The 25,242-nt window shown below is 39.4% G+C and overlaps 1 protein-coding gene across 1 annotated transcript in view; it reads right to left on the bottom strand.

Moving 5' to 3' along the window:
• Window positions 1-854: 854 nt before the first annotated feature.
• Window positions 855-25,242, bottom strand: part of THOC1 (THO complex 1) — a 38,149-nt gene continuing 13,761 nt past the window's right edge. Inside the window, exons 2-22 of the mRNA XM_010006920.1 lie at window positions 24,291-24,364; window positions 24,125-24,185; window positions 23,430-23,496; window positions 20,845-20,963; window positions 19,558-19,606; window positions 18,939-19,034; window positions 17,043-17,125; window positions 16,481-16,554; window positions 15,827-15,935; window positions 14,514-14,645; window positions 14,017-14,117; window positions 12,064-12,130; window positions 11,824-11,874; window positions 11,124-11,194; window positions 10,187-10,210; window positions 9,687-9,782; window positions 8,774-8,839; window positions 5,022-5,105; window positions 4,642-4,789; window positions 3,149-3,227; window positions 855-1,150 (exon numbers count right to left, since the gene is read on the bottom strand). Of these exons, the coding sequence (XP_010005222.1) occupies window positions 855-1,150; window positions 3,149-3,227; window positions 4,642-4,789; window positions 5,022-5,105; window positions 8,774-8,839; window positions 9,687-9,782; window positions 10,187-10,210; window positions 11,124-11,194; window positions 11,824-11,874; window positions 12,064-12,130; window positions 14,017-14,117; window positions 14,514-14,645; window positions 15,827-15,935; window positions 16,481-16,554; window positions 17,043-17,125; window positions 18,939-19,034; window positions 19,558-19,606; window positions 20,845-20,963; window positions 23,430-23,496; window positions 24,125-24,185; window positions 24,291-24,364 (1,947 nt within the window). The remainder of the gene's footprint in view (window positions 1,151-3,148; window positions 3,228-4,641; window positions 4,790-5,021; window positions 5,106-8,773; window positions 8,840-9,686; window positions 9,783-10,186; window positions 10,211-11,123; window positions 11,195-11,823; window positions 11,875-12,063; window positions 12,131-14,016; window positions 14,118-14,513; window positions 14,646-15,826; window positions 15,936-16,480; window positions 16,555-17,042; window positions 17,126-18,938; window positions 19,035-19,557; window positions 19,607-20,844; window positions 20,964-23,429; window positions 23,497-24,124; window positions 24,186-24,290; window positions 24,365-25,242) is intronic.

Consider the following 25,242-nt stretch of genomic DNA (forward strand, 5'->3'; position numbering starts at 1 on the left):
AGGTATGATTTGATAACTGAAACTGTACTCTCCAGAGAGAAAAGATGTGATACACTGTTTTCCAAACATTCAGCAGTTGGAGATACTTCACAGCCAGCCTTATCCTTAAAAGGAAACAAATTGTAACTTCACAGTGAACTGGGACCAAAAAAAAAAAAAATTACCTTGTTGATCATGCCTCAGGGGAGTTCCTACATACACAACACATAGGCACTGACTAAAGTTAATAATAAAAACAAGCATAGATCCTCCCCCTGACTCCCAGTTATTGACTGCCAAGGTCCAAGAGAGATCCAGTTCTTCAGCAGGGGAGCAGGCTGACAGCAGCATCCTTCTGAGGACACTAGTTCTTCCCTGAATATGTGAATACTATGACTTGGAGCTCTGTCACAACCCTATTATGTGCAAACAAGTATGCTTGGTCTGCAGCTCCCCACCCTCCCAAGCAATGTCCTACAGAAGTCCTTCACACCTAACCATGCTCTGACAAACCACACAGAGACAAAAGGCAGTTAACAGTGACTATCAACTGCTCTGTTCAACAGGAGTGACCTGAGCTCTGCTCCTCTGCCAAACCCTCCTGCTGCAGCCTGCACAGAAAGCTCTCTTCACTCCATCTGCCCTTTCACATTGCCACCATCTAAGATGAAGCTTCCTTTTTCTGGATCAGGGAGACCAGCCTCTCCCCAGAAAATCTGCACAACTGAACAGTATTATTAAAAAGTTTTATATTTTACTGAACATAAAATACCCAGCAAAAATCTGTTACCTAGCAACAGTTAACAACAAAATAACAGTCACAATTAACAACCACCACTGCCACAACGGAACAAGGGGTTCACAGCAGAAGTGAGTTAGTTGCTGGTTTCAGTGTCGTTGGTCAGGCTTTCCGCAAGGTCACTTAGCCCAGCTTTGTTCAGTGCAGTGATCAGGTTCTCGGGGGTTGCATGAGCGCCCTCCTGATCCTGCCAGGCAACCAGCAGCTGCTTGGCTCTCATCTTCAGGTCCTCACTGTCCAACTCGATCTGCCGTATATCAGAATCCTTCATTTCCAAGTAGGGGGCCAAGGCCTTCCACTGCTCCCCAAGCCTGTTAGCAAATGACTCAATTTGTTCACCCGTCATGGCTTTGTCCCGTTGCACATCTGGGCCTGGGAAGAAAGGAGAAAGAATCAGTGAGACACAAGAAATGTCTCCAGATACTGCACATGAATCTCCCCTTGAGCAGCCCCATGTCAACCCTCCTATTTATTTACTAACAGACTGACTGACACCTTTCCTTCCATTGTGAAAACCTACTCAAGAGCTCCAGGAACAGACAGATTTTTACAGATGTTGTTACCTGGGTTTCAAGAGGAAAGTCCCTTATTGCCCGTGAAAAAAAAATACCTTGGTTTTTATGTGATCTCCTGTGTGACTGAGAGAATTGCTAAAGCCTGAAGTACACCAGAACTGCCTCCTCCAAATCATAACAAGGATTTTCACAGCCAGCCTCCTGTTTGCAATACACTAGCCAACAATAATATTAAATATAGAGTGATCTTTAACATTTGTCTTTCAGACTTCTTTTAGTGACTTCACGCAGAGTTAACCCAGGTAAAAAAATAATGTGCTTCCCTTTCACTGAATTAACTAAAGCCTCATGTTTCTATTAGCAGCAGGAGTGTGAATGGGATAGTAATTTTAGTATGTAGTCAGTATTTTAAGGAATTTGGTCCCATTCTGGCATCAAGATAAAAACCAGGGAATACTGCACTCTACTGAAAAGCCAAGTGCTGCAGTGATTACACAAGTGAGTTTGCACATTTATAGTTTACCATGGTCTACAATCTATGGCTTACCATCTGTGCTTGTTTCACACGTGTAAAGAAAAAAAAACCTAAAGACTGAACTACTTATGCATAGAATTTAATAATATTCTTGATTTTTAATAAATATCTCACCCTCATGCCACCCTCAAGAGCCAGTTAGCATGATGGGGATGTTTCAACTGTCTCCAGTGCTTGTCAGCCACATTCATTTATCTGAACTGAACTGATACATCAAAGGGAAAGAATGGAAGATCCCAAACAACAAACAGAGGTGCTCAGACCACCACCCCTGTGCCTAACCACAAGGGTGTGCAGCAAACCACGTGCAGCTCTGCCACCTCTGCTTTAAGACAAGACTTAAAGAAAGATGTAAATTCAACACAGTGAAGCCACTAAGGCTGCGTCAGGCAGCGTTAAGCTGAACAGAACTTCACTATTGGCAAGGAGACTGTGGAAAAGGTCAGGTGCTGGATGGAAAGGGGCAACAGAAGAGAGATTCAGAGAGGCCCACAGGAGACCTTCCACTAACAGGAAAATCCTTCCACAAAACTGCCCCATCAGCAGTATCCAGTGTGCAACACCCACACTCTGCACACCCCACCTAAGCGTGTTGGATCCAAGAGCCAGTGTACAGAGATACAACACGCACAGGAAAAGGTGCTGTGAGATGAAGACAGGAATGAGGATGGAAGACAGGGAAGGACACTTGGGAGCACAGTGTACTGGGGTTACAGGCAAGAGACAAAAATGGAAGAATTGTTTCATGGAGAGGGACGAACAAAAGATGACATGTGGTCAGGAAGGTTGCTCTTCTCACAGAGAAGTCTTTGCCTTTAAGGTATTTTAAATGAAGAGGAAGTAAAGGTCTCGAAGTTGGAATATAGCAGTTTGTGGAAGTCCCATAACTATCCTCCCCCAGAAGGGACTAGAGGCAAGCACTTACCCCTGGCAATTAAAGGGCAAGAAGAACAGGAGAGCAGGGTTAAGGAACACTTACACAGGTTTTTACATGAACACTTGGACACAGCAATGCTGGCATTTGAGCTAGAAACATCTACCAACACTGTAAACATCCACCACACCGCAGAAAAGGTGGAAGAGGCTCCTAACAAAAGTGCTAATCCAGCTTCAACAATTTGTACACTGTGAACACAGAGAGGTTGCTACTAGTGCCCCATGACCTGGAAAAGATCTACGTTTTGGGTGGAATGTGGATTCAAGTCAGAAGCGCTTGGGTTCACCAGAAACGGTGACCCTCACAGAAACTATGATAAAAGACAGCTTCTGCAATACACATCAAGAGAGGAACTGAAAAGACTGGTAACATGCAAATCTTACTTTCATTGTTTTCCTTTAGTAAAGCATCATTATCTTCCTCATCTTCATCTTCGCCTGTTTTTATTTCTTCAGAAGGAGGCTACAATGAGAGAACTAAATATCACTGGATGGATTTTATGTTTAAAGAGTAATTTTACAACTCTGTGATTGTCTCCAGAATGTGTGTTAGAATGGAAAATCTGACCATGATCCCATACGAGAACTAAAAATCACCCGCAGTCTTCTGTATCCATAACACCAGTAATGTATGTTCTAAATAAAACACAGTATCAACTAACAAAACTAAAGAAAGTACACAGTGACTTCACAGGATACTACAACCAAGCACTACATACCTAGCTTTATTCCTTTAAAAAAAAACAACCAACCAACCTTCTGTGAGACCACCGATTAACTTTTTTTTTTTTTGTTTTAAAGAGTATTCTTCTTCTTCGCTAATTTTATTCCTCACTTGGGAATTCCTCAAAATTGTACTTTCAAACGTCTGGCAAACAAATATGCAAACAACAAACTTTTCACTGTCTGGTTTAGCTACTGATTAGACAAGATGAACAAAATGCTTCCTCTTTTCCTATGTTTCAATCACAGGGCTTATCTACATCTTTGTTTCTTGCCATATCACTAGGTTCACCACAACAGTACAATCAGGAATGCTGCATAAAGTGACACACTAACACATTAAACGACTTTCCCCTCCCAGTATTTTTTCTAAAATTGCTATTAGCACCTAGTTAACCGACCAAACAAAGAAGGTATACACTGCAATCCAACCTTTACACCTCATTAGTTTCACATTACAGACAAGGTCTCAAATACAGAAGCATGGGTTCACACATGCAAGAAATCACTGAGTTGTGTGCTAACTGAAAGGTTTAGAAAATGCTCCCTTCCAGCTATTAAGTCTCTCCTATCACTATGTACAAAGTGATCTGAAAGATCCCTTCCTGGCCTCAAATTTGTACTGTTGAAAAGTATTCATGCCTTCAATTTACAGCTCCACAAGGTCTGTTTTTCTTTACATATTTTAACAGAAAGGCTTGCTCTGGTAATACCTAGCACAGTATCTTCAGCTGCACACCCTGCCCCTTTCACTGCTGTTCCAGTAGCCACAACTATTCATATTCATGAACCCTAACACTGGCTCACACCTTCAATAATAAAGTGGTTTGCACTGCAAAACGGAGCCCCAGCAGTTGGGTATAAACATATTCCTGCCAACCAACCCAGCAAAAAAACCTTGGGATTGCCACAGCTGTTTGTTCACAGAATACAAGGCAGAGCTCAGCACCTACTTGATCAGCCAGTGTTACTCAGTGCAGTGTTACTGGGAGTTCAACAATTGCACCAAATTTACTTGCAATTTTTACTTTACAAGCTTTTTTTCCCTTGTGGTTACTTTACCTTCCTCCCTCCCCACATACCAAATGGACTGTAGAGAGAAACAGGAAGTCAAATGAATTAATCATTTATTATTATAGGCTAATATTACTTACAGGCAGCTCCTTGGCTAATTTGATCACCATGTTTTCTAGGTATTCAGGTAAACTCTTGAATTGCTGATTTGTTGGCTGGAAGAAGTGGGGGCTTCTGCGTGCTAGCAGTCTCAGTGCTCTCCAGCCATAGTTAGAATTGTTCACAGCCCTGTAATAAAATACAAGTTTGGTTGGTAACAGTCTGGAATCTATAAATTTGCAGAAGACTATCTATCTGAGGCATTTACTAATTAATATAAATCTGCCCAAACTTATCAAACTTTTGTACATTACTGGAGTCTTGCACACTTAGTAGTAATGCAGAGAACAGTCTGTTTTCTTTAACAATGCAAACATGAAAGAGATCAAAGCAAAGCAAAACAGAACAAAGATCAACATACTTATACTTATTTTCAACCATGTTTTCAGGATCTGCTTGTTCAATAGCTTCTTCAAAAAACTCCTCCAGCGTTGGCATGTATTCCCTAAAAAATAAAATAAGGAGCTTAATACTCCTCACACTCTAAAATAGCTGTTTTTCAGTTCCTCCATACTCATATCTCAAGCTTATTAACCAAAGAAAAAAAACCCTCAAAATCCAATCTACTCAAGTTTTTCCTTGGTTTATCTCAATTTATACAGCTTTGGTGTTTTGTGTTTTTTTTTTTAATTTAAAGGAGTTGTAGCACAATATGATCATACATGGGCAATCAAAAGTTTTGGTTCCAAACACAACTCCATCTCTAGCCCTTGGCTTAACCAAGACAAGTATCCTGTCACAGGCCTTCTTGCACATCCCAGCCTCACAAGAAAGGAGGGCACTTCCCCTGCAGAGCTCTCAGCCTCTGGAAAAGAATTTCCTTCACTCAGGGCACCTGCCCAGCTTAGCATCTCTCCCCAGGCACCCAGTCTTCACAGCCACTAACAGCAAAGTTCTCTTTGGGAATGGTCTCATTTCTGTCCCAAATTTTCATACTAGGTATCGTGTCTGCACAAAAAGGGATTACACTATCTTTAACCAAGTTATGTAGCAAAGTGCACTTTCAGTATTTCCTACAATTGTGCAAGCAGAAGGGACAGGCAATAGCTGTATTTTTCTACATCTGCACCATGAGCAGATCCGGTACGCACTGAAACAATGCCTGCTGGCTGGATCCTCTTATCTAGTATTGTTCAAAGCACATGCCTGCTTGAAAATCACAGCCAAATAGCTGGCTTCACTACAGCCGGACTTGGCAACCATCCTTTATTATATAAGGTAATTAATTATACAGTCACACTCTACAAAATGGGAGTTTCCACCTGGTTTTTATCTTACATTTTTCTTTTCCAAGCAATGAAAATTACTGAGAGTGTAAACACTACTGAAGAAAACTGTAAGATTTCAGGACAAAGATTCATACAAGGAACTTCTCTCAAGACACACAGTGAAACACCACACCACAGAAGATCATCTTACATACTTTCCTTATGCCAATTTTGTAATCATTGTAATTTTGTGCGTAATTCCAGTGCTGAAAGTCAGCTTTACACAAAAATGTACCATTTTTTACCTACCTGCTCTCAGATTTACAAGCTTCCATGTTATCAGGACATAAGTTCCAAAGGCGGGTCAGTTCCTCACTGAAAAGAGAAGCATAAACATGCAGCAAACTCCATGTTCATAATTCTGTCATTCCATGTTCCATCATTCACCAACACAACACTACAGAAATTCTCACTCCAAAGCCCTTATAATAAAACATACCATACAAAACTGGGGTACTAGGAATTACCAGAAGTGACAGAAATCTTATCAAACCAGGAAAATTATATATTAAATTTCTATTATAATCTCTTGCTGATCTGTGGTTAGAAACAGCAAGAAACTTTCTCTTTCCAAACTAGCCAGGCCATTCTGTTTTGACAAAAAAAAATAACTTATCACTTGCTTTTTCAAAAGGGACATTTTACTAAATGCTCCACATACAGGCTGGGTGAACAGTTGCAATGAAAAGACTTTCCTTTCTCCTACAAAGGAAGTGGAAAAATGCAGCACTTCATATCATGCAAAATACAGCACTTTTGTTGGACAGGATATATTAAGAATTCCTTGCCCCAGGGATAAAATACCAGTGGGTGTTATTTTAAAACTCACGGCATAGATACATTTTAAGCAAAAAACCCCTAAAACTAAACAAAAGTATAAAAACTGATCCAACATGTACAAACCATGGATTTTCAGCCTGTAACTTACAGGCTATAAAAAAGGGATCTACAGGAAATTACTAGAAGAAAAGGAAGCCAATTGCTAGTTTTAAAAGAATGACATAGCCCTTGGCTGTTCTTCCCTGTCAGTTCCAAAGTGAGGAAGTTTGAAAATTAGTGAGTAGAAAAAATAATCAGTGGCAAAAAAACCCCTGCAAAAACCCCAAATCAACTAAGCAACCAAAAACCCAGAAACCCTGTAATGAAAACAAATGCAACATACTTCCCCATAAGGATTTTTTTGTTTGGCCCTTTTCCTAAAAAGTCCTCTGGAGCTGGCCTCTTTCTTGCAGGCCTCATTGGCTTAGAATCAGGAGGTCTAAAGAAAAAGAGATACTCTTTAGTATCAAATCAGTAACACAGAGAAAACAAAATCAAGCCATTTCACTTCAGATGGTGCCAAGTTAAATCATAATGAAAGTATTCAGGACTGAGATTCTAGGAGTGGAAGGAGGCAGGGGGAAGAGGAGAGAGGGCAAAGCAAGAATAATGAAAGGGATTTGTCAGACACCATTAGTTCACTCACAAATTTAAAAGTCTATCAGAGCCCCAATATGAAGAAAAAGCAAATCACATTTATTCCAGCAGCACATACTAAGTATGGTCTACCCTGCTGCTGAGATCATCTGCTCTATGATTGTAAGTTCTTTTTCCCAGGTGCACCTGATTTCATGGGATCAGAGAATGAAGATCCCAGACCACTGAGGTTAGGGTAAGACCTACCCAGGCTGAAACTCTGGCTGAGATCTAAAGGAGAAGACAGAACATTTATAAAAGTCAAATTTTATAATTTTACTTTGCCCCCCGAGCCCCATAACAGCAATGTCCCTCTTCTCACAGCCTCCCTCCCTTTTTCTTTTTTTTGCAAACAGCTGAAATAAGGGTTTTTCAGTTCCTCCATACTCATATCTCAAGCTTATTAACCAAAGAAAAAAAAACCTCAAAATCCAATCTACTCAAGTTTTTCCTTGGTTTATCTCAATTTATACAGCTTTGGTGTTTTGTGTTTTTTTTTTTAATTTAAAGGAGTTGTAGCACAATATGATCATACATGGGCAATCAAAAGTTTTGGTTCCAAACACAACTCCATCTCTAGCCCTTGGCTTAACCAAGACAAGTATCCTGTCACAGGCCTTCTTGCACATCCCAGCCTCACAAGAAAGGAGGGCACTTCCCCTGCAGAGCTCTCAGCCTCTGGAAAAGAATTTCCTTCACTCAGGGCACCTGCCCAGCTTAGCATCTCTCCCCAGGCACCCAGTCTTCACAGCCACTAACAGCAAAGTTCTCTTTGGGAATGGTCTCATTTCTGTCCCAAATTTTCATACTAGGTATCGTGTCTGCACAAAAAGGGATTACACTATCTTTAACCAAGTTATGTAGCAAAGTGCACTTTCAGTATTTCCTACAATTGTGCAAGCAGAAGGGACAGGCAATAGCTGTATTTTTCTACATCTGCACCATGAGCAGATCCGGTACGCACTGAAACAATGCCTGCTGGCTGGATCCTCTTATCTAGTATTGTTCAAAGCACATGCCTGCTTGAAAATCACAGCCAAATAGCTGGCTTCACTACAGCCGGACTTGGCAACCATCCTTTATTATATAAGGTAATTAATTATACAGTCACACTCTACAAAATGGGAGTTTCCACCTGGTTTTTATCTTACATTTTTCTTTTCCAAGCAATGAAAATTACTGAGAGTGTAAACACTACTGAAGAAAACCGTAAGATTTCAGGACAAAGATTCATACAAGGAACTTCTCTCAAGACACACAGTGAAACACCACACCACAGAAGATCATCTTACATACTTTCCTTATGCCAATTTTGTAATCATTGTAATTTTGTGCGTAATTCCAGTGCTGAAAGTCAGCTTTACACAAAAATGTACCATTTTTTACCTACCTGCTCTCAGATTTACAAGCTTCCATGTTATCAGGACATAAGTTCCAAAGGCGGGTCAGTTCCTCACTGAAAAGAGAAGCATAAACATGCAGCAAACTCCATGTTCATAATTCTGTCATTCCATGTTCCATCATTCACCAACACAACACTACAGAAATTCTCACTCCAAAGCCCTTATAATAAAACATACCATACAAAACTGGGGTACTAGGAATTACCAGAAGTGACAGAAATCTTATCAAACCAGGAAAATTATATATTAAATTTCTATTATAATCTCTTGCTGATCTGTGGTTAGAAACAGCAAGAAACTTTCTCTTTCCAAACTAGCCAGGCCATTCTGTTTTGACAAAAAAAAATAACTTATCACTTGCTTTTTCAAAAGGGACATTTTACTAAATGCTCCACATACAGGCTGGGTGAACAGTTGCAATGAAAAGACTTTCCTTTCTCCTACAAAGGAAGTGGAAAAATGCAGCACTTCATATCATGCAAAATACAGCACTTTTGTTGGACAGGATATATTAAGAATTCCTTGCCCCAGGGATAAAATACCAGTGGGTGTTATTTTAAAACTCACGGCATAGATACATTTTAAGCAAAAAACCCCTAAAACTAAACAAAAGTATAAAAACTGATCCAACATGTACAAACCATGGATTTTCAGCCTGTAACTTACAGGCTATAAAAAAGGGATCTACAGGAAATTACTAGAAGAAAAGGAAGCCAATTGCTAGTTTTAAAAGAATGACATAGCCCTTGGCTGTTCTTCCCTGTCAGTTCCAAAGTGAGGAAGTTTGAAAATTAGTGAGTAGAAAAAATAATCAGTGGCAAAAAAACCCCTGCAAAAACCCCAAATCAACTAAGCAACCAAAAACCCAGAAACCCTGTAATGAAAACAAATGCAACATACTTCCCCATAAGGATTTTTTTGTTTGGCCCTTTTCCTAAAAAGTCCTCTGGAGCTGGCCTCTTTCTTGCAGGCCTCATTGGCTTAGAATCAGGAGGTCTAAAGAAAAAGAGATACTCTTTAGTATCAAATCAGTAACACAGAGAAAACAAAATCAAGCCATTTCACTTCAGATGGTGCCAAGTTAAATCATAATGAAAGTATTCAGGACTGAGATTCTAGGAGTGGAAGGAGGCAGGGGGAAGAGGAGAGAGGGCAAAGCAAGAATAATGAAAGGGATTTGTCAGACACCATTAGTTCACTCACAAATTTAAAAGTCTATCAGAGCCCCAATATGAAGAAAAAGCAAATCACATTTATTCCAGCAGCACATACTAAGTATGGTCTACCCTGCTGCTGAGATCATCTGCTCTATGATTGTAAGTTCTTTTTCCCAGGTGCACCTGATTTCATGGGATCAGAGAATGAAGATCCCAGACCACTGAGGTTAGGGTAAGACCTACCCAGGCTGAAACTCTGGCTGAGATCTAAAGGAGAAGACAGAACATTTATAAAAGTCAAATTTTATAATTTTACTTTGCCCCCCGAGCCCCATAACAGCAATGTCCCTCTTCTCACAGCCTCCCTCCCTTTTTCTTTTTTTTGCAAACAGCTGAAATAAGGAAGATGTGGCGCCCCCTGATCTGTCTGTAAAAGTAAATCTGCAAGGAGATAATGACCCAGATGGTCCTTAGCACCAAGTGGCTACAGTCTGTGTGTAGAACAAGGAAGGATGGAAGAGCAATGTTTGATCACCACTTCAAGATAGTCAACTAGACATATGGAGTCAAAGTTCAAGTTTTGCCAGAAGTTAGTAATTATTTCCATAGGAAAGCTTTCAATGGCAAAAGCCACCTAATCACAACTTCCTTTCAGGTAAATGATCACCACCAAGTAGCAAATCTAATAAAAAAAGTGCTTTAAGAGGAGAATCATTACACAAAACTCCAGGTATGCTGCCCCATCAAAGCCATAATGCCAAAGGCTTGATTAGAGGCAAAGTAGTATATGGGAAAGTCAGACACAAACTTCTTCAGCCTTGGGTCTGTTGAAGACAGCAGGCAAGACAACTTGCTCCAGCTTCCTCAGAACAAGGAATTCCCATAATACCTCCTCCTGGAGACTTGGTATTATGGGGGGAAAAAAGGTCCCCTTTCATAAAAGTGAGGAATGGTCTCCTGAGACCATGCACATTCATAACCACCTCTTCACTGACATAATGAAGCCTTAAGACTTCTGGCAGTAATCTAAGAGTGTTCTGCACACACAGAAGTGACATCCAATTGTACAAATCTCAAAGCTGTAATCACTAATGTTCATATACACTGTGGGTGTATATTGTGAAGTTGAACCACCATTTGAAATAAGCAGCAGCAACTTTCTACTTCATACTAGAGTTACCTTTCTTTCACAAAGCTTGGGCAGCCCTCATTTTTCCATGAGTTCCAGTTTTCTTCAGTATTTAATATATGCTGGGGGAACATAATATTGCACACTATTAGGGGCATGATCACCTTTGGAATTGACGCCAAAATTTTTAACTGAGCTATTAAAGTTAAAGGATGAACTTTGTTATAGTGTATTTCAGATGCTATTTTGAAGGTCACCAGTATAACATTAGACAGCTGTTCAGTTTATTTAAAAATAGTGTATCTCCTCTCTTCAATTACTGTGGGAAAGGCTTTATTGCTCCTTCTCTAAACAAGAAAATAGATACAGCCAAAGTGAAGAAAACAGTAAAGAACATGTATTTTGTTTTTTTAATTTCACTTGCATCTTATTCCATGTCTTTGGACACAGAACTCCTTTTTGAAAAGACTTTAAAAAAAATGTTATCACTTTTTTCAGTAACCAATGTCTCTGTAGGTACACCTGCGCATATATACACATTTGCATTTCCCCCCAGAAGAAGGAAGTAAAGCACATTAATGAAAACATGGGGAAAATATGACTACAGAATAATAAGACATTATGAGACCTATTTTACTGAGATAAAAGTTCTCTCAAATATTACAGCTGTGTTCCAAAAGCTAGTTTAAACTGATACTGCCTTTTTTATGTGCTAGACAGGCTTTGCTCAGAGAGACACTGAAGTACTTACCTCTACCATTTTTGAGAATCTTTCCCCATCTGGAGGATTTTCTGAAAGAAGCTATGATTGAGGGGGAGAATAAAAAAAGTCAACTTTTTGCATTATTTTTGTAGCAGAATACACAGGGAAAAAAAACCAACCCAAAACCCCCAAAGAATATGGTGGTTACTGCTTCAAAGGTGGGTGATAGAGCATTACATGCTAAATAGTTTTCTGTGTCATTTTTATAGAAATATTGACTGTACCAACCTGGTAAACTGCTTTTGTAGTATCTTCAATCCAAAGAGACTGTTCATCTGTTAGAACATAGTTTGAACTGGTATTGGAAAGGAAAAACAAAAAAGCAATTAGGAGTGTTATTAAATCTGTCTACTTTTTTTTTTTTTTATGTGAAGTTTACTATGCATCAAAATAGTGCTGAGGACACATCAATTAAAATAGATACTTCCTGAGGGGCATTAGAGGGGATCTGAAGAAAGTACTTTGAATTTGCTCTTGTCTGGTTCCATGGACTGCCCTTTTGACTACTTTGTGGAGGTCACTAGATGTGCTTGTGGAATGTACTTTCACGACTCAGCTTCATCCAGTAGGAAGTCCATTTGTGTGAGTCAAGATCACACCTTGATGTTGGACCCAAAGCACAGCATGTGGGCACAATTAAAAGACTTAAAAAAACCCCAACTTTCCCAACCTGCACCTAAAGAATCACTGTAGACAAATCATAGAATAAGAAACACTTTATCTACCACTGGAACACCAATCTTGAATATTTCAAACTGCTAGTTCTATTTGGCATAACCTGAAGCCATTACATAAGTTGCTTGGTACATCTAAAGTGATAGTGCAATCAGTAAGCAGAAGTGAAAAGAACACAGAAATAAATCCAACATGGCTCACTTAATTTCCAAGCAGAGACCAGAACTTTTTTTAAACACGTTACAAATCAGGTTAGAATCTAATCTTTGTTTTTTACTGGCTTAAGAAGAATCCACTTGAAGCATAACCATTAACATTCCATTTATAGTGTTCAAAAGCAATATAATACCAACCAACTTTTAATGAAGCACTGGATACCTTAAATAGCAAATACAGACATGATCATGGCTAAGCCAGTAACACAGGAAAAACTTCTAGAACTAGTTTCTTCTACATAATAGGACATTAAAAAAGCTCATTTTTAAGAAAGGGAATAATTAGTACTATTTTACAACAACTGCAACAAGTATTATACTACATCATTTATATGTCATACCATCCTTGACCACTGATAAATGAGTGTTTTTAACAAACACTTTAATGAATTGTCATTGAAATGACAGATTATCACTTCTACAAGACTGAACTGCAGTTCAGAAGACTTGAATTCTATTCCTTCAATTCCAGTGGGCTGCTTTGGTAAATAATCTAAGAATGAGGATAATCATCCTAATCTAGTTTGCAAAATTCTTTGAGATCTGCTTATAAAAAACAACATATTGCAGGCGAAAGACAGCTGCCTTAAACGTTAATCGTTATGTGCACATATGGTCAAGGGCACAGGAAATTCACAGAGAGGTAGGATTTTCTTCAGCATAACATTACAGTAGAGAGTAGGAAAAGACATGGCTTTGATCTCTCCCCTTAATTTATAAAAGTAATAATCACCATTATTATTTCTTCATATTTTAGACAGAATTCTGTAGCACACTAGGAAAAAACAAACCAGCAACCAATGCCACATTGCAGAGTTGATACAGATTTGAAATTATGCCACAGACTAGTAGCTTGCATTAGTCTAACAGCTTGGAGCTGCCAAAGAGAGAGACTCCATCCCTCTCATGTCTGACACCTTAAGCAAGGTTTAGTGGCCTCTGCTTCTCTGAAAACCCCCACTCAACTCACCAATTTGGCAGAAAACTAACTCTGCAAAGATGAGCATCATTGTTTTATTGCTGGTTTAGTAAACAGCACAAATTTGGGTGAGTCTAATGAATATTAGAACCACTGCAAAGAATCGTGCAGAGAGAAGCAGAGAAAGGCAAGATGAGACCTCTGCTTTCATACTGCAAAGTAACTTCAGCCACATCCTCTATGTACCAACCCAAGGCTCTGCAAGTTTCACAAGAACCTTAGAACAAGCAGACAAACTCTTTTAAAATATTGTGGCTTATCTCCCAAGTTCTTAGCTCCCCACCTCCAAAACAAAAAGTATTTCCACATTACCTTTTAAATTTGACCTGTCCCTTTAGATACTGAAATAGTATTAGGTACTGCAACAAGATGTGACGGCGAAAGTTACTGTCACTCAGCTGTAAATCCATCAGCTAAACAACAAAAAAAATAATTATACATTAAAGAGATTAAACATGCTTGAGTGAAAAGTCCAATGAATGTTTCCAGTTAAACTCCATGGAGACTTCTTTCACAAGATGATGCTAACTCATTACGGAAGCTCTATTCAGTATTACCTATGCTTTCAGGACAGGGCCTCATAAGGTATGAAGATAGGTAAAAAATAATAGAATAAATCTATCTAAACAGGGTGATCAATTAATGTAATGGGATACTTAGAGAAATCATGGAAACATTCAGAACTCAACTGGACATAGTAGCACTGATCAACCTGTTCTAGCTGAGAGCTTTGAGCAGGGAGGCTGAACTAGACGCAAGTTCCCTCCAACCTCAACTAGCCTGTGATTTGGAGAAGAGAAATCACATACCTTTTCACTAGTTAGGAACTTTGCAAAATATACATGTTCTCCTCCTGTTTTTAGTTCTTCCAGCTTTTTTCGGGATGCTTGAGTATCGTCCAATTTGTAACTTTTGAAAACTGCCAAAACTTCTTCTGAGTACTGTAAACCAGTTATTTATCACATTAAAATAACACAAAAAAACTTTGTAGAGAACTATACCAGACTTAGTGCCAAGCAAGTAAAATAACTTCTAAACTTGGTATCAGCCACTCAAAATGACCCATTTGCCACCAATATGAAGGGCTTCTCTGAACACCACATATGACAGTGAAAGTGTTACTTATAATTTCAGAATATCTAATAATTTGAAGTATTTAAAATATGCTAAGAAAAATTATGTTGTCAACAGTGCACAACTGCTTTGTTGTTTAGATGCTATGAAGAAAAAAGGTCTACATCACGATAGTGCTAAATTCAAACTCAATTTAAGTAGTTTGGAATATTTACAAAGAAAGGTAAATAAGGGAGTTAAATTCTCAGCGCTGCTCTCAACATCAATTCACAGCCTCAAAGCTGCAATGAATAAAAACTCAGTTTCATCTGAAACATTTAAGCTTGGCCTTGTTCAGTTCCTCTGAATCACATGGGTTTTTTTAGGGTTTTTTTGTATAGTGTTTTTGGGTTTTTTGGAAAACTGAGAACATAGACCTCATTAATTAGATTTATATTAGAATGTCTGAGCAGATGTTACCACTTACTACCAGAACACAGAGAACAAACCAACAGGTTTCTTGCTGTTAAATAAACATTGAGTGGCAAATTGTGAAGAAACAGTAGCTTAGCAATAAATGACCCTCAAAATTCATACTAAGCAAAACTTTAACAGTTGGCTGAAAGGGACAGTCAAGTCACTGCTTCTATAAAGATATTAGCTTCATTAGGAACCTGTAATCTTTAGGATCCCACTGGGATCGGTATGACTATTCTAAAGTAAGATCTAGGACTAGGCAGAACTCTTTATCATCTTGGGGAAAAAAAACCCAACAACAAACAAACCCACAAGTTCTGCTTTTTTGTTGCTGATAAATCACAAAAAAGGTACTTTTGACATTATTGCTACATACTAAGTCTTTCTGCTATTAAGTTGCACAAATTTTATTAGGGGATTTACTGTAAATTTAAATACATTGTTTACTTTAGCAAAATGTGTTTCCTTATGCACTATTCTTTTTCACTGGCATTAGCATTTGCACTGTTCTATGCTATGGTGCCACTCTCCTATTCATGTAAACAGTGATTTTTACTCAGGCTGAATGGCTGAAAGCATGAACTCAGATTACCTTAAGAAAAGTCTTCCATGAGACCTTCTCATAGCACTGCACAGGATTTCTAAAATAATCTTGAAGTGACCAGAATTTTCTATACAGGTTATAATCTATTGGAATGGAACTGGTGGGGGGAAAAAACAACATCAAAGAAACAATATTGAAAGCAATATACTCAGTTCAAGTCAACTCAGGAATGTGCAATCCCAGAACATATAATTTATTGTGTAAGTGAAAAAATGAGCCAATAATAAGCCCTTACAGAGAAATGGTTAATACAGAATTTGTCCCTGAGAGTTTCCATTCAGTCTTCTGTTACTTTCTCACTATAAAAGCAAAAATAGTAATAAAAAGGGATCTTAGGATTTCTTCACTATTTGGGGAATGAAGAAGAGTACAGCATTTTCTCCTTAGAGCATACAAAGCATGTACTCAGATTCCCTGAATACATCTCACCAGAACACATTATGTCAAGATCACAGGGAAAATTGTCAAATAATCTGTAGATTTCTCTCTTTTCCAGGCAAATCCACTTAAACAGATTAAGACACTATTAGGTTGTATCTAATTCTTGAGAGGTCAGGAGAAAAGCAGAATAATTTAAGGAAATTTCCCAAGGTTTCCCCTTATATAGTTTTATTTCAATTGTTAAAAGTGCTGCAAGCTCACCAGCTTGTTGGTGCTTCATCATCTCCCATTTCACCTTCTTCTACATCCATTCCTTCTTCTCTCTCCTCAGAGTGCTAATAGGAAAAAAACCTCATACAAATGCCTCTATAACTTGCATACAGTTTTCACAGCCTTATCTTAAACATTTTATTACACTTCAGATCAGAAAGCTTAAGCTGATAATTTAAAAGATCTCCAAAGTTATTCCAGCAAAATGTGCAACAAATTCCTTTCTTAACACCTTCCTACACTTTGCAATGGTAGCCTGACTTTTCTTGAAAAAAGCTGACGGGACAGCTCTATCCTCTGTATACTGTGGGGAAAACTCAGTACCGTAAGTGACAGTGTTCATCCCTCACAATCAAATCAACTTTTTTCCCCCTCAAAGTCTGCACAGATAACGTATCAGGTAACATGCCTAATTCCAGAATCAGCACCTTGGTCTGGAAGATTGATGACCAAGTTATGAATATGCAGCTCCGAATATTAAGCATAGTATCACATTTTTGTGCAAACAATCTTTAATTGCAGAACAAGTGAAAAATTATATAGGAATTTTCACCTTTTGTCCTAGAGTGCTCTCATGTTCATTGGTATTGAAAACAGTGACATTTTCCAGGTTAAACTGACTCTGCAAGTTGAGTCCTGTGAAAAACAAACGATCAGTCTTAGAAGCTGTGTTCACAGGTATGGGAAACGGTTCTTCTTCCCCAAATAAGTCTAAACAAAATGCCTTTTAAGCAGTTTGATGAGAAGGTATCCATCCTACATGAAAAGTAGGATTCACTGTAGCAATTTTCAGTATTTGTTGCCATTTCTCTTTATGCCAGACAGACACCCTGTTAATTTCCCAGTTATTACTTTCCCAGAAAGTAATCCATTCCACACAGCCCTCAAAGACTGCAAAGGAATCTGTGTAAATGCACACAACGTCCTTGGAGGCTTTTTCTTTTACAAGAACATTGAGAACAGCATCCAATTCTGCCACCTGGGTGCTGCCTTTATCTTGGTTTATTGTTTGCCTGTGGAAGGTTTAACTGCAGCAGCTTTGAATCATCAGGTTTTTCCTTCTCTCTGGGATGAAGTATCTGTAAACCAAGCATTAACCATTTCACTTTCATATTCTGAGGCTTTTTTGATATGACTGGGAACTTTCATTATTAAATCTTTTTCATTTATAGATTTAATTTGTTCCTGAATGTTCAGTTGTTTGTCTGGGCATTCAAGTTTGAAAAGTCCAGAATAATATTCAGTTTGGCTACACCATTTCCTGATTGTGCCTTTTTAGGATATGCCTTCTGGAGGGGCCTTTCCAAATAGTACTTGGTTAACTACGTTGAAAGGGCCTCAAAGAATTACCTTTTGGTTTTAAATAATCTTGCTGACTTCTTTTAGTGCTGTACACACAGTAAGCAATCCCTTTTCCAGAAAAGAATATTGCTTTTCTGAATCCTTAAATGACTGAGAGTAAAAGCCAATTGGTCGAGAGCTCCCATTAGGTCCCCACTGCCAAAAGTGATACGACATTGCTCCTTCAGGTGCATTGGCTCCTCCAGGTGGAGAGGCCCCAGAGTTTGGTATGTCTATGCCTCCAGTAACAACAGTTCAAGAGCCTCATCATGAGACTGATCCCATTCCCAGTGATGATTCTTCTTTAATAAATCAAAAAGAGGACGTGCTATGATGGATAAATCTGGAATATGCTTTCTCCAATACTGAAGGGTCCCCAGTACTTCCTACAGTTCTTTTTTATTGGTGGGTACTTTTAACTCTCCCAGGTGACACAAAGTATCAGAAGAAGTGTTCCAGGTTCCCCTCTTCCACCTTACTCCCAGAAATTTTGCCCTTGGCAAAGGGGTTGCCTTTTTTTCCTCAGGGATCTCTATTTGCATGTCTGTTAAATGCCTAATTCTGGCATCATAAACTGCGTTTACCTCCTCCTCACTCTGGCTCCCTATCAGCACATTGTCTATGTACTGATAGACTTCAATTTTGGAATGATTTTTGATTTCTGGAATGTTCTCCAGCTCACATGCAAGCACGTGGTGGGCCAGCGTGGGTGTTTATATCTGCGGCCGTTCCTCTGTGAGCATCGAGCGCCCCGTGTGAGTCCCCAGCTTCACTTAGAAACCCCTCCATATTTGGAGGGGGGAGGTCATGGAAGCACCCCCACAGCTGGGAGCCTCCATGTCGGCATTGGCTCCTGACAACATGTCTGCGCATTCACTTAGTTGTTTATAAGACGCTGATATTATTATATTTGCAAAAAACAGCATTCAAAACTTGTGTTTAAAATAGCAGCAAAAAGGAAGTCACTTAGAATATTAAGGGTAGAGACAAGAACTAAGATGCAAGTGCAAAGCAATTTTCTTCAATTAGATTTGGTCTGCAACCAACATCAACTTAAAAGATTCAGTATATTTAGTTTTTGTTAAGTGTGAAAAGCAAAAAATCTCACCTGATTTTTCTGAAAGTGGAAATAACCTAGCCAAGAACAGTTGAATTCTTCCACAGAAGACAGTGTTTTGTGACTTTGATAATCTTCGTAGAAGGTCTAAACATTGTAAGAAGTACAGAATATTAGTATTTGTACCACTTTGAATTTCTCATGCACTAGCATTCAAGACTTGCTAGCCTACAGACTCACATGATGTACACAGCTAATGAAAGAAAGCTAAAATTTGTAAATTTAAATACTAGTAACTTCCTCAAAGCAGTCATGTTTTTTTTCTAAATGCATTCTACCAATTATTCCAGCACCTTCAACAGCTATAAAAAATAAGTTCAAATAAATCCCACTCAAATAAAGCCTGTGACACAGGCCTTGTCATTGCTGAGGAATAAACACTTCTCAGATCTTCTTCTATAATGACCTCTACTGATTAAGATATTTCCCTACTGTTAGAATGATTTTTACATTAATCAGCAAGACTCATTAATACCTACTGAGTGATCTGCCTTTTAACCTTATTACTTATTAAACACATACGAATGCAAGTAAAATTATTAAACTCATTTTCACTTGCTGACATAGGGAGTTAATTCCTCTCCCACCCCCCTGAAAAACTACAACTCACCATTGCACATTCGTAGCAAGTAATTTTTCCCTGCAGAATAAAAGGTATTCTGAAATGGAACAACAGTATTTAGATCATTAGCAGATCACAAAACCTTCTTGAGCAGACTCTAATTCAATTACAGGCCATGAGTAAGTATGAGTCCTTAAATTATCCCTTAAATAACAAGCAGTTCCACAAATTCCAAGAAAGCATAAACCACAAGATTTAAATGCAGCCTCTGTACAGAAAAACACAAGCAACAATGAATTCTAAGAGCAGCATCCACTTCTTTTTTTCCTGGAACACATTAATTTTTATGCTCATTGCCTTTATTATTCCAGATATTATAAACATAAGCAAAGAGCAATATGCAAAAGATTTAGAGCATTCACAGTACTAGTAATTGGCAGCAGGAGACAAAAATTGAAAGATGCTAGAAATAACCATCAAGAACAGTTTGTGAGTGTATCAGGACATCCATAAAATGTTACCTGAAAGAGAACAGCCCCAGTGAATGCCTATGGGAGGTAGTTTTGGTTAGGAAAAACAGGTTAGGAAAACACGAAGAAACTGGAGTGCTTTTCAGGTGTCACTGATAACGAGTTGCTGACACTTGTGTTTCTAGCACTACCGCCAAAGAGCAAACTAAGGATACCAAGATCCAAGATTTTGTATCATCTCGTAATAAAATGCTGGAAGGTTCAGGCTCCTGTCCAAGACTCCGGGTTCCCTCTTTAATTAATAGTGTCAGCAAAACAAGAAGCTCAGCAGCCTCTCACAGCAGCTCTTCTGGTACAGCACTATGCACAACAAGAGTGTAAAACCCCTCATAGGCCTCAAAACACTGACTGTCCCTTAAGAGCAGAAATATTTTACGGCAACCTAATCACCGTTGCTATAGTTTTCTAATGGAAAGCCTGTTAAGGAACACGCAAGAAGACTTATTTCCCTGCAAACTGGAGATGGAGGAATCTCCTGCAGCTCTAAGGAAGAAGCTGAATAGTAAGTTAAAAGGTAAACTACTAATACAAATTGTATCAGAAACTAAGTTTCTGGTTTCTAAATGTGACAAACACTGCATACCGTAGAGAAATGAGTTAGAAATAAACATCAATCAAAAAAATTACTAATTTTTAATTTTCTGACCTCTGCTGCCCAGATATTTGTAATCCCTCAAACAAAATGTGCTCAATGCTATGATTTTAAAACACGCAGATGCAAAGGCAATTAAAATCTGTTTGTAAAAATGGTTCAAGTAGGCAGAAGTTTTGGCACAACTATACCACATTTTGGAAAAATACCTACTGATTTCCATGTAGCAACATTTTTCTCCACAAAAGTGAAAATTCTGTCACACTGATCCAAAGGCAGGCAATCCAGAACATCCCCCAGGAGCACAAAAGGGGTTGATGCAGTGCAGATACCTATGAAGAACAGGGTATATTTTATTCAGCGAATTTGAACTGAAACGCAATAAAGATGCATGGCAGTTGAGGAATATAATGTTAAAAAAAAAAAAAAATAAAAAAAAAGGAAAAAAGTTCTCCTGGGCTCCTACAAATGCTAACAAAAAACTTGAGCTAAGGCCTGAACTTCCATTAAATGAGCTTTACAAGAGCTTTGCACCAAAGTAAAACAAATAACATAAATAAGTTTTTTAAAAACCTCAAAGCCTGAAACAATGTTGCATCTCTTCAGACTGCAAGTGAACCCTTTTAAGCCCAGAGTCAGCTACACTACACACCCACCCATGAAGTTTGAGAGCCTTTTCTCAAAGTAAAGCACCACTAAAGTAGTGCTCCAAGTCTGTCTACACAGGCTCTGTCATTTGGTCATGTCTGCATTCCTCATAATCACATCTGATTGTTCTACAGTTCACAAAACTCATATGTAGTTGAGATACACTTGCTAAAACAAGCAAATATTTGCTGCATAATGTGAAAAAATAAAGGGAAGAGATCAAAAGCCTCTTCAGAAGAGATTAGCACACTGATTTCTAACACAAAAGACAGAACAAATTCAAATATCTAAAAAAACCCCATGTACTGACAGGTCAGTACTGGGAAATGACCAGATATTCAGGAGAAGTTATTTCTAGCTCTGGCAGCAACTCACAGAGAACCCTCCAAGTCATTTAAGCTCTCTGCCTCAGTGGTCTCGTGTCTAAAATTATGCCATGAAACTTCTAAGCATTGTACAGTGGTGGAAAAATATAGAAAATGCTAATTATGCTGCAACAAAAACCATGCATCTGCCTCTATTAAAAAAATACCAAAAAATCCAACACAAAGGTCACACATAACTGAATTAATTACATTATATTTCATTCATCTTGTGAAATAGACTTAATAACCACCAGCATAAGGGCCACGGATTATCAAAGCTAATTACTGTAGGTGACTTACAAAAATAAAAAAATTCAACTTGCCTAAATGGTCCCTAAAACTTTGTTCTGGTTTGGTTTGGTGGGTTTTGTGGGCCCCAGGAGTGGCTCCGGTAAGAACTCCCCCTGCTCCAAAACCAGCCAAGGAGCCGTTGGATGGACAACAGATGCGCCTCAACGATTAACATACTAAAGAATAAACATAACACCTGAGCAGAAGCTCTTCTAAGGAAGAAGAGCTGTGCTGGGGAAAGAGAGCAGGGCTGGTGGTTGGTGAGGAAGAAGGGGAAGAAGGTGCCCAAGGAGAAGTTTCCCTGCAACCCATGGCGAGAGGGCAGGCTGTCCCCCTGCACTCATGGAGGACCGTGGTGGAACATTCCCTGAAGGTGCCAGGAGGGCTCAACTTGGCCATTGGACTTGGATTTTGTGGCCAGTGGATTTGCTGCCTGTGGACTCTTGATTGCGCAGCTTTGGAAGACCCCAGGCCAGAGGAGTTTGTTCTCGAAGCCCCCGTGACTCTGTGGGAAGCCCAGGCTGGAGCAGCTCTGGACCTCGTGGGAACGACTCATGAAGGAGAGTTTCATGGAGGACTCTCTCCCATGGGAGGGACCCCGTGGGGAAGCAAGGAAGGACTGTAAGGAATCCTTCTTCCTGAGGAGGAAGGAGCAGCAGGAACCACCCGCCTGTGAACTGACTCTAAACCCCATCCCCTGTCCCCCTGTGCTGCTGGGGAGTGAAGCCAGGACCAAAGTAAGTTGGTCCTGGGAAAACGGGAGTGGTGGGGTAACATATGCAAGCCCTGCTCTCTGTGTTGTTTGTGTCCTGTGTGTGTTTGATTAGTGTGAAATTATTATTTTTCCCCAAGTTGAGTTTGTTTTGCCCAGGACTTTAATCAGTGAAGAACCCTCCTTGTCCTTTGTCTCAACCCATGAGCTTCCCCAACCCAGAGTGTGTGTGTGTGTACGTACATGGGGGAGGGAGTTTAGTGAACAGCCACGGGGCTGTTCCTTTGTTGTGTTGGGCCCAAACCACGACGAGCCAGACAGGAGAGAGACAAGGAACCACAACATACTTCCAACAGATTAGGGAGAAAGATGCTCACCTTCGGTAACGCCATTAATAGCAAGAGAAATAATTGCCAAGAGATTTTCACACGGTGCTTTGTTTATCTAAAGACACAAAACAGTGTTAAATTTCTCTATTCTGACCTAAACACATCTAACAAAACTAAAACGCCTGTTTTCGATTAGGCATATTTAAAACAAATATTCACATTCAACTTCCACAACATTCAAACAACCCATTAAGTCAGATCATGTTGGGTCATTAGAGACCCTACAATAACTACAGTGTAAACAATCTGTGTAAACCTCTGAAAAGCAATATCCCACATTCAGCCTTCGCTCAAGTAATACCAATAAAACATTATTCAGCCACGACGAGCCAGACAGGAGAGAGACAAGGAACCACAACATACTTCCAACAGATTAGGGAGAAAGATGCTCACCTTCGGTAACGCCATTAATAGCAAGAGAAATAATTGCCAAGAGATTTTCACACGGTGCTTTGTTTATCTAAAGACACAAAACAGTGTTAAATTTCTCTATTCTGACCTAAACACATCTAACAAAACTAAAACGCCTGTTTTCGATTAGGCATATTTAAAACAAATATTCACATTCAACTTCCACAACATTCAAACAACCCATTAAGTCAGATCATGTTGGGTCATTAGAGACCCTACAATAACTACAGTGTAAACAATCTGTGTAAACCTCTGAAAAGCAATATCCCACATTCAGCCTTCGCTCAAGTAATACCAATAAAACATTATTCAGCTAGTAACAGATAACCCACTCCACCCCACCCTTAAAAGAGTAGTTGTAGAATAATGCACATTCATGTACTGGAATTTTAAGATGCAGGAGACATTCACAAGCATGATAAAGAACTACTGGAACAGGCTAAATCAACATCTCAACTCCGTGTGGTATCTGTAAAATACTGCCATTCTGTCTTACCTTCCAATCTCCTCTAATCATCTATATTCCATCTCAATTAGATAGCTTTTACATAGTTCATGTTTTCAATAAACAGTATTTCCTTACGCTAAAGTAAGTTGCTGTTAAATTAATACATTAACTTGCAAATAGAAATTTGAGCTTTATCAAGAGATAAGCTGTAGCAATTTAAAGTACTTACTATTTCTTCTTCTACAATAACTCTAAAAGCTTGATCCAAAGTACACTTCTTCTCATTTTCACTGCAAATTCAAACATTCCACATCAGTTAATAGCAACCATTAGGGACAAGATTATTAAACATTATCTGAATAGGCAGGTTTAAAAATCAAGCAGAATTTACTTACCTCCCAGGAATCTGGTTAAATGCATTCAACAACGGCTTGATGCTTTTGTGATTCAGAGCCTCTCTGGTGGAATTCTACAAAAATGTAAAGAAAGGTTAAAAAACCAGTACAAAACAAGAAGGATCTCCCTCTTAATCTGCGTCATGGTGAACAGAAATAATAAAAACTCTGTTTGCCACACACCATGTGTCAGTTTACACAGAGAACTTTGTAACAAATAGGGCAAATAACAAGTGCCTAGCCAATGATGCATGTGAGCTAGAAAAGCATCACAGCTCAAGCCTGGATTAACGGCGTGGTGAAAATAGTATTTCAAAGTGAAACACAGAGGAATATGCTGTTGTGACCAATGTTACATCTACATCAGCCTCAAGTCCCATACATTCAACTTCACCTGCTTCACAGGAAGATCACTGTGGTTTGGGACATGACTCCTGCCAACAAGATGGTCTAAAAAGACTATATTCTGTAACAAAAGCAATCTATTGGAGCAAGTGTCTGTACCTCGGCCGTTTCTGCATCAATCCCATCCCCTTGCCTGACAAACTGGGCTGCAAACAGTGGGATCACACATCCAGCCCCACCGGCTCTGGCAGGGAAGAAGCACCATTCAGCAGAGGCACAACAGAGCAAAGCGCAACGATCTACAGACGTTTTGCTGCGGGGCTTACGCCGAAATTTAATTTCACTTTATTTCAGTCCACGAAACGGCAGATCCTCCTTTCGCGGCACGAAGCCCTGTGCCCAAACCGATATCGCTTTATCTCAGCTGCGCTGCTCGCTCGATACAGGAGAGCCTGGGCCTCTCCTCAGCAGGAGCCGCGCCCGGGACTGCGGAGCCAGGGCCGGGCAGAGAGGGGGGAGGCAGAGCCCTGCAGCGGTGCGTGCCCCTCTGAGCAGCGCCGGGGGAGAAGGGAAGAGGGGAGAAAGAGGGGCTGGGAGCCCCCGCCTG

Source organism: Chaetura pelagica, unplaced genomic scaffold (genome assembly GCF_000747805.2).
Source record: "Chaetura pelagica isolate M959 unplaced genomic scaffold, ChaPel_1.0 scaffold109, whole genome shotgun sequence".
Classification (NCBI taxonomy): Eukaryota; Metazoa; Chordata; class Aves; order Apodiformes; family Apodidae; genus Chaetura; species Chaetura pelagica.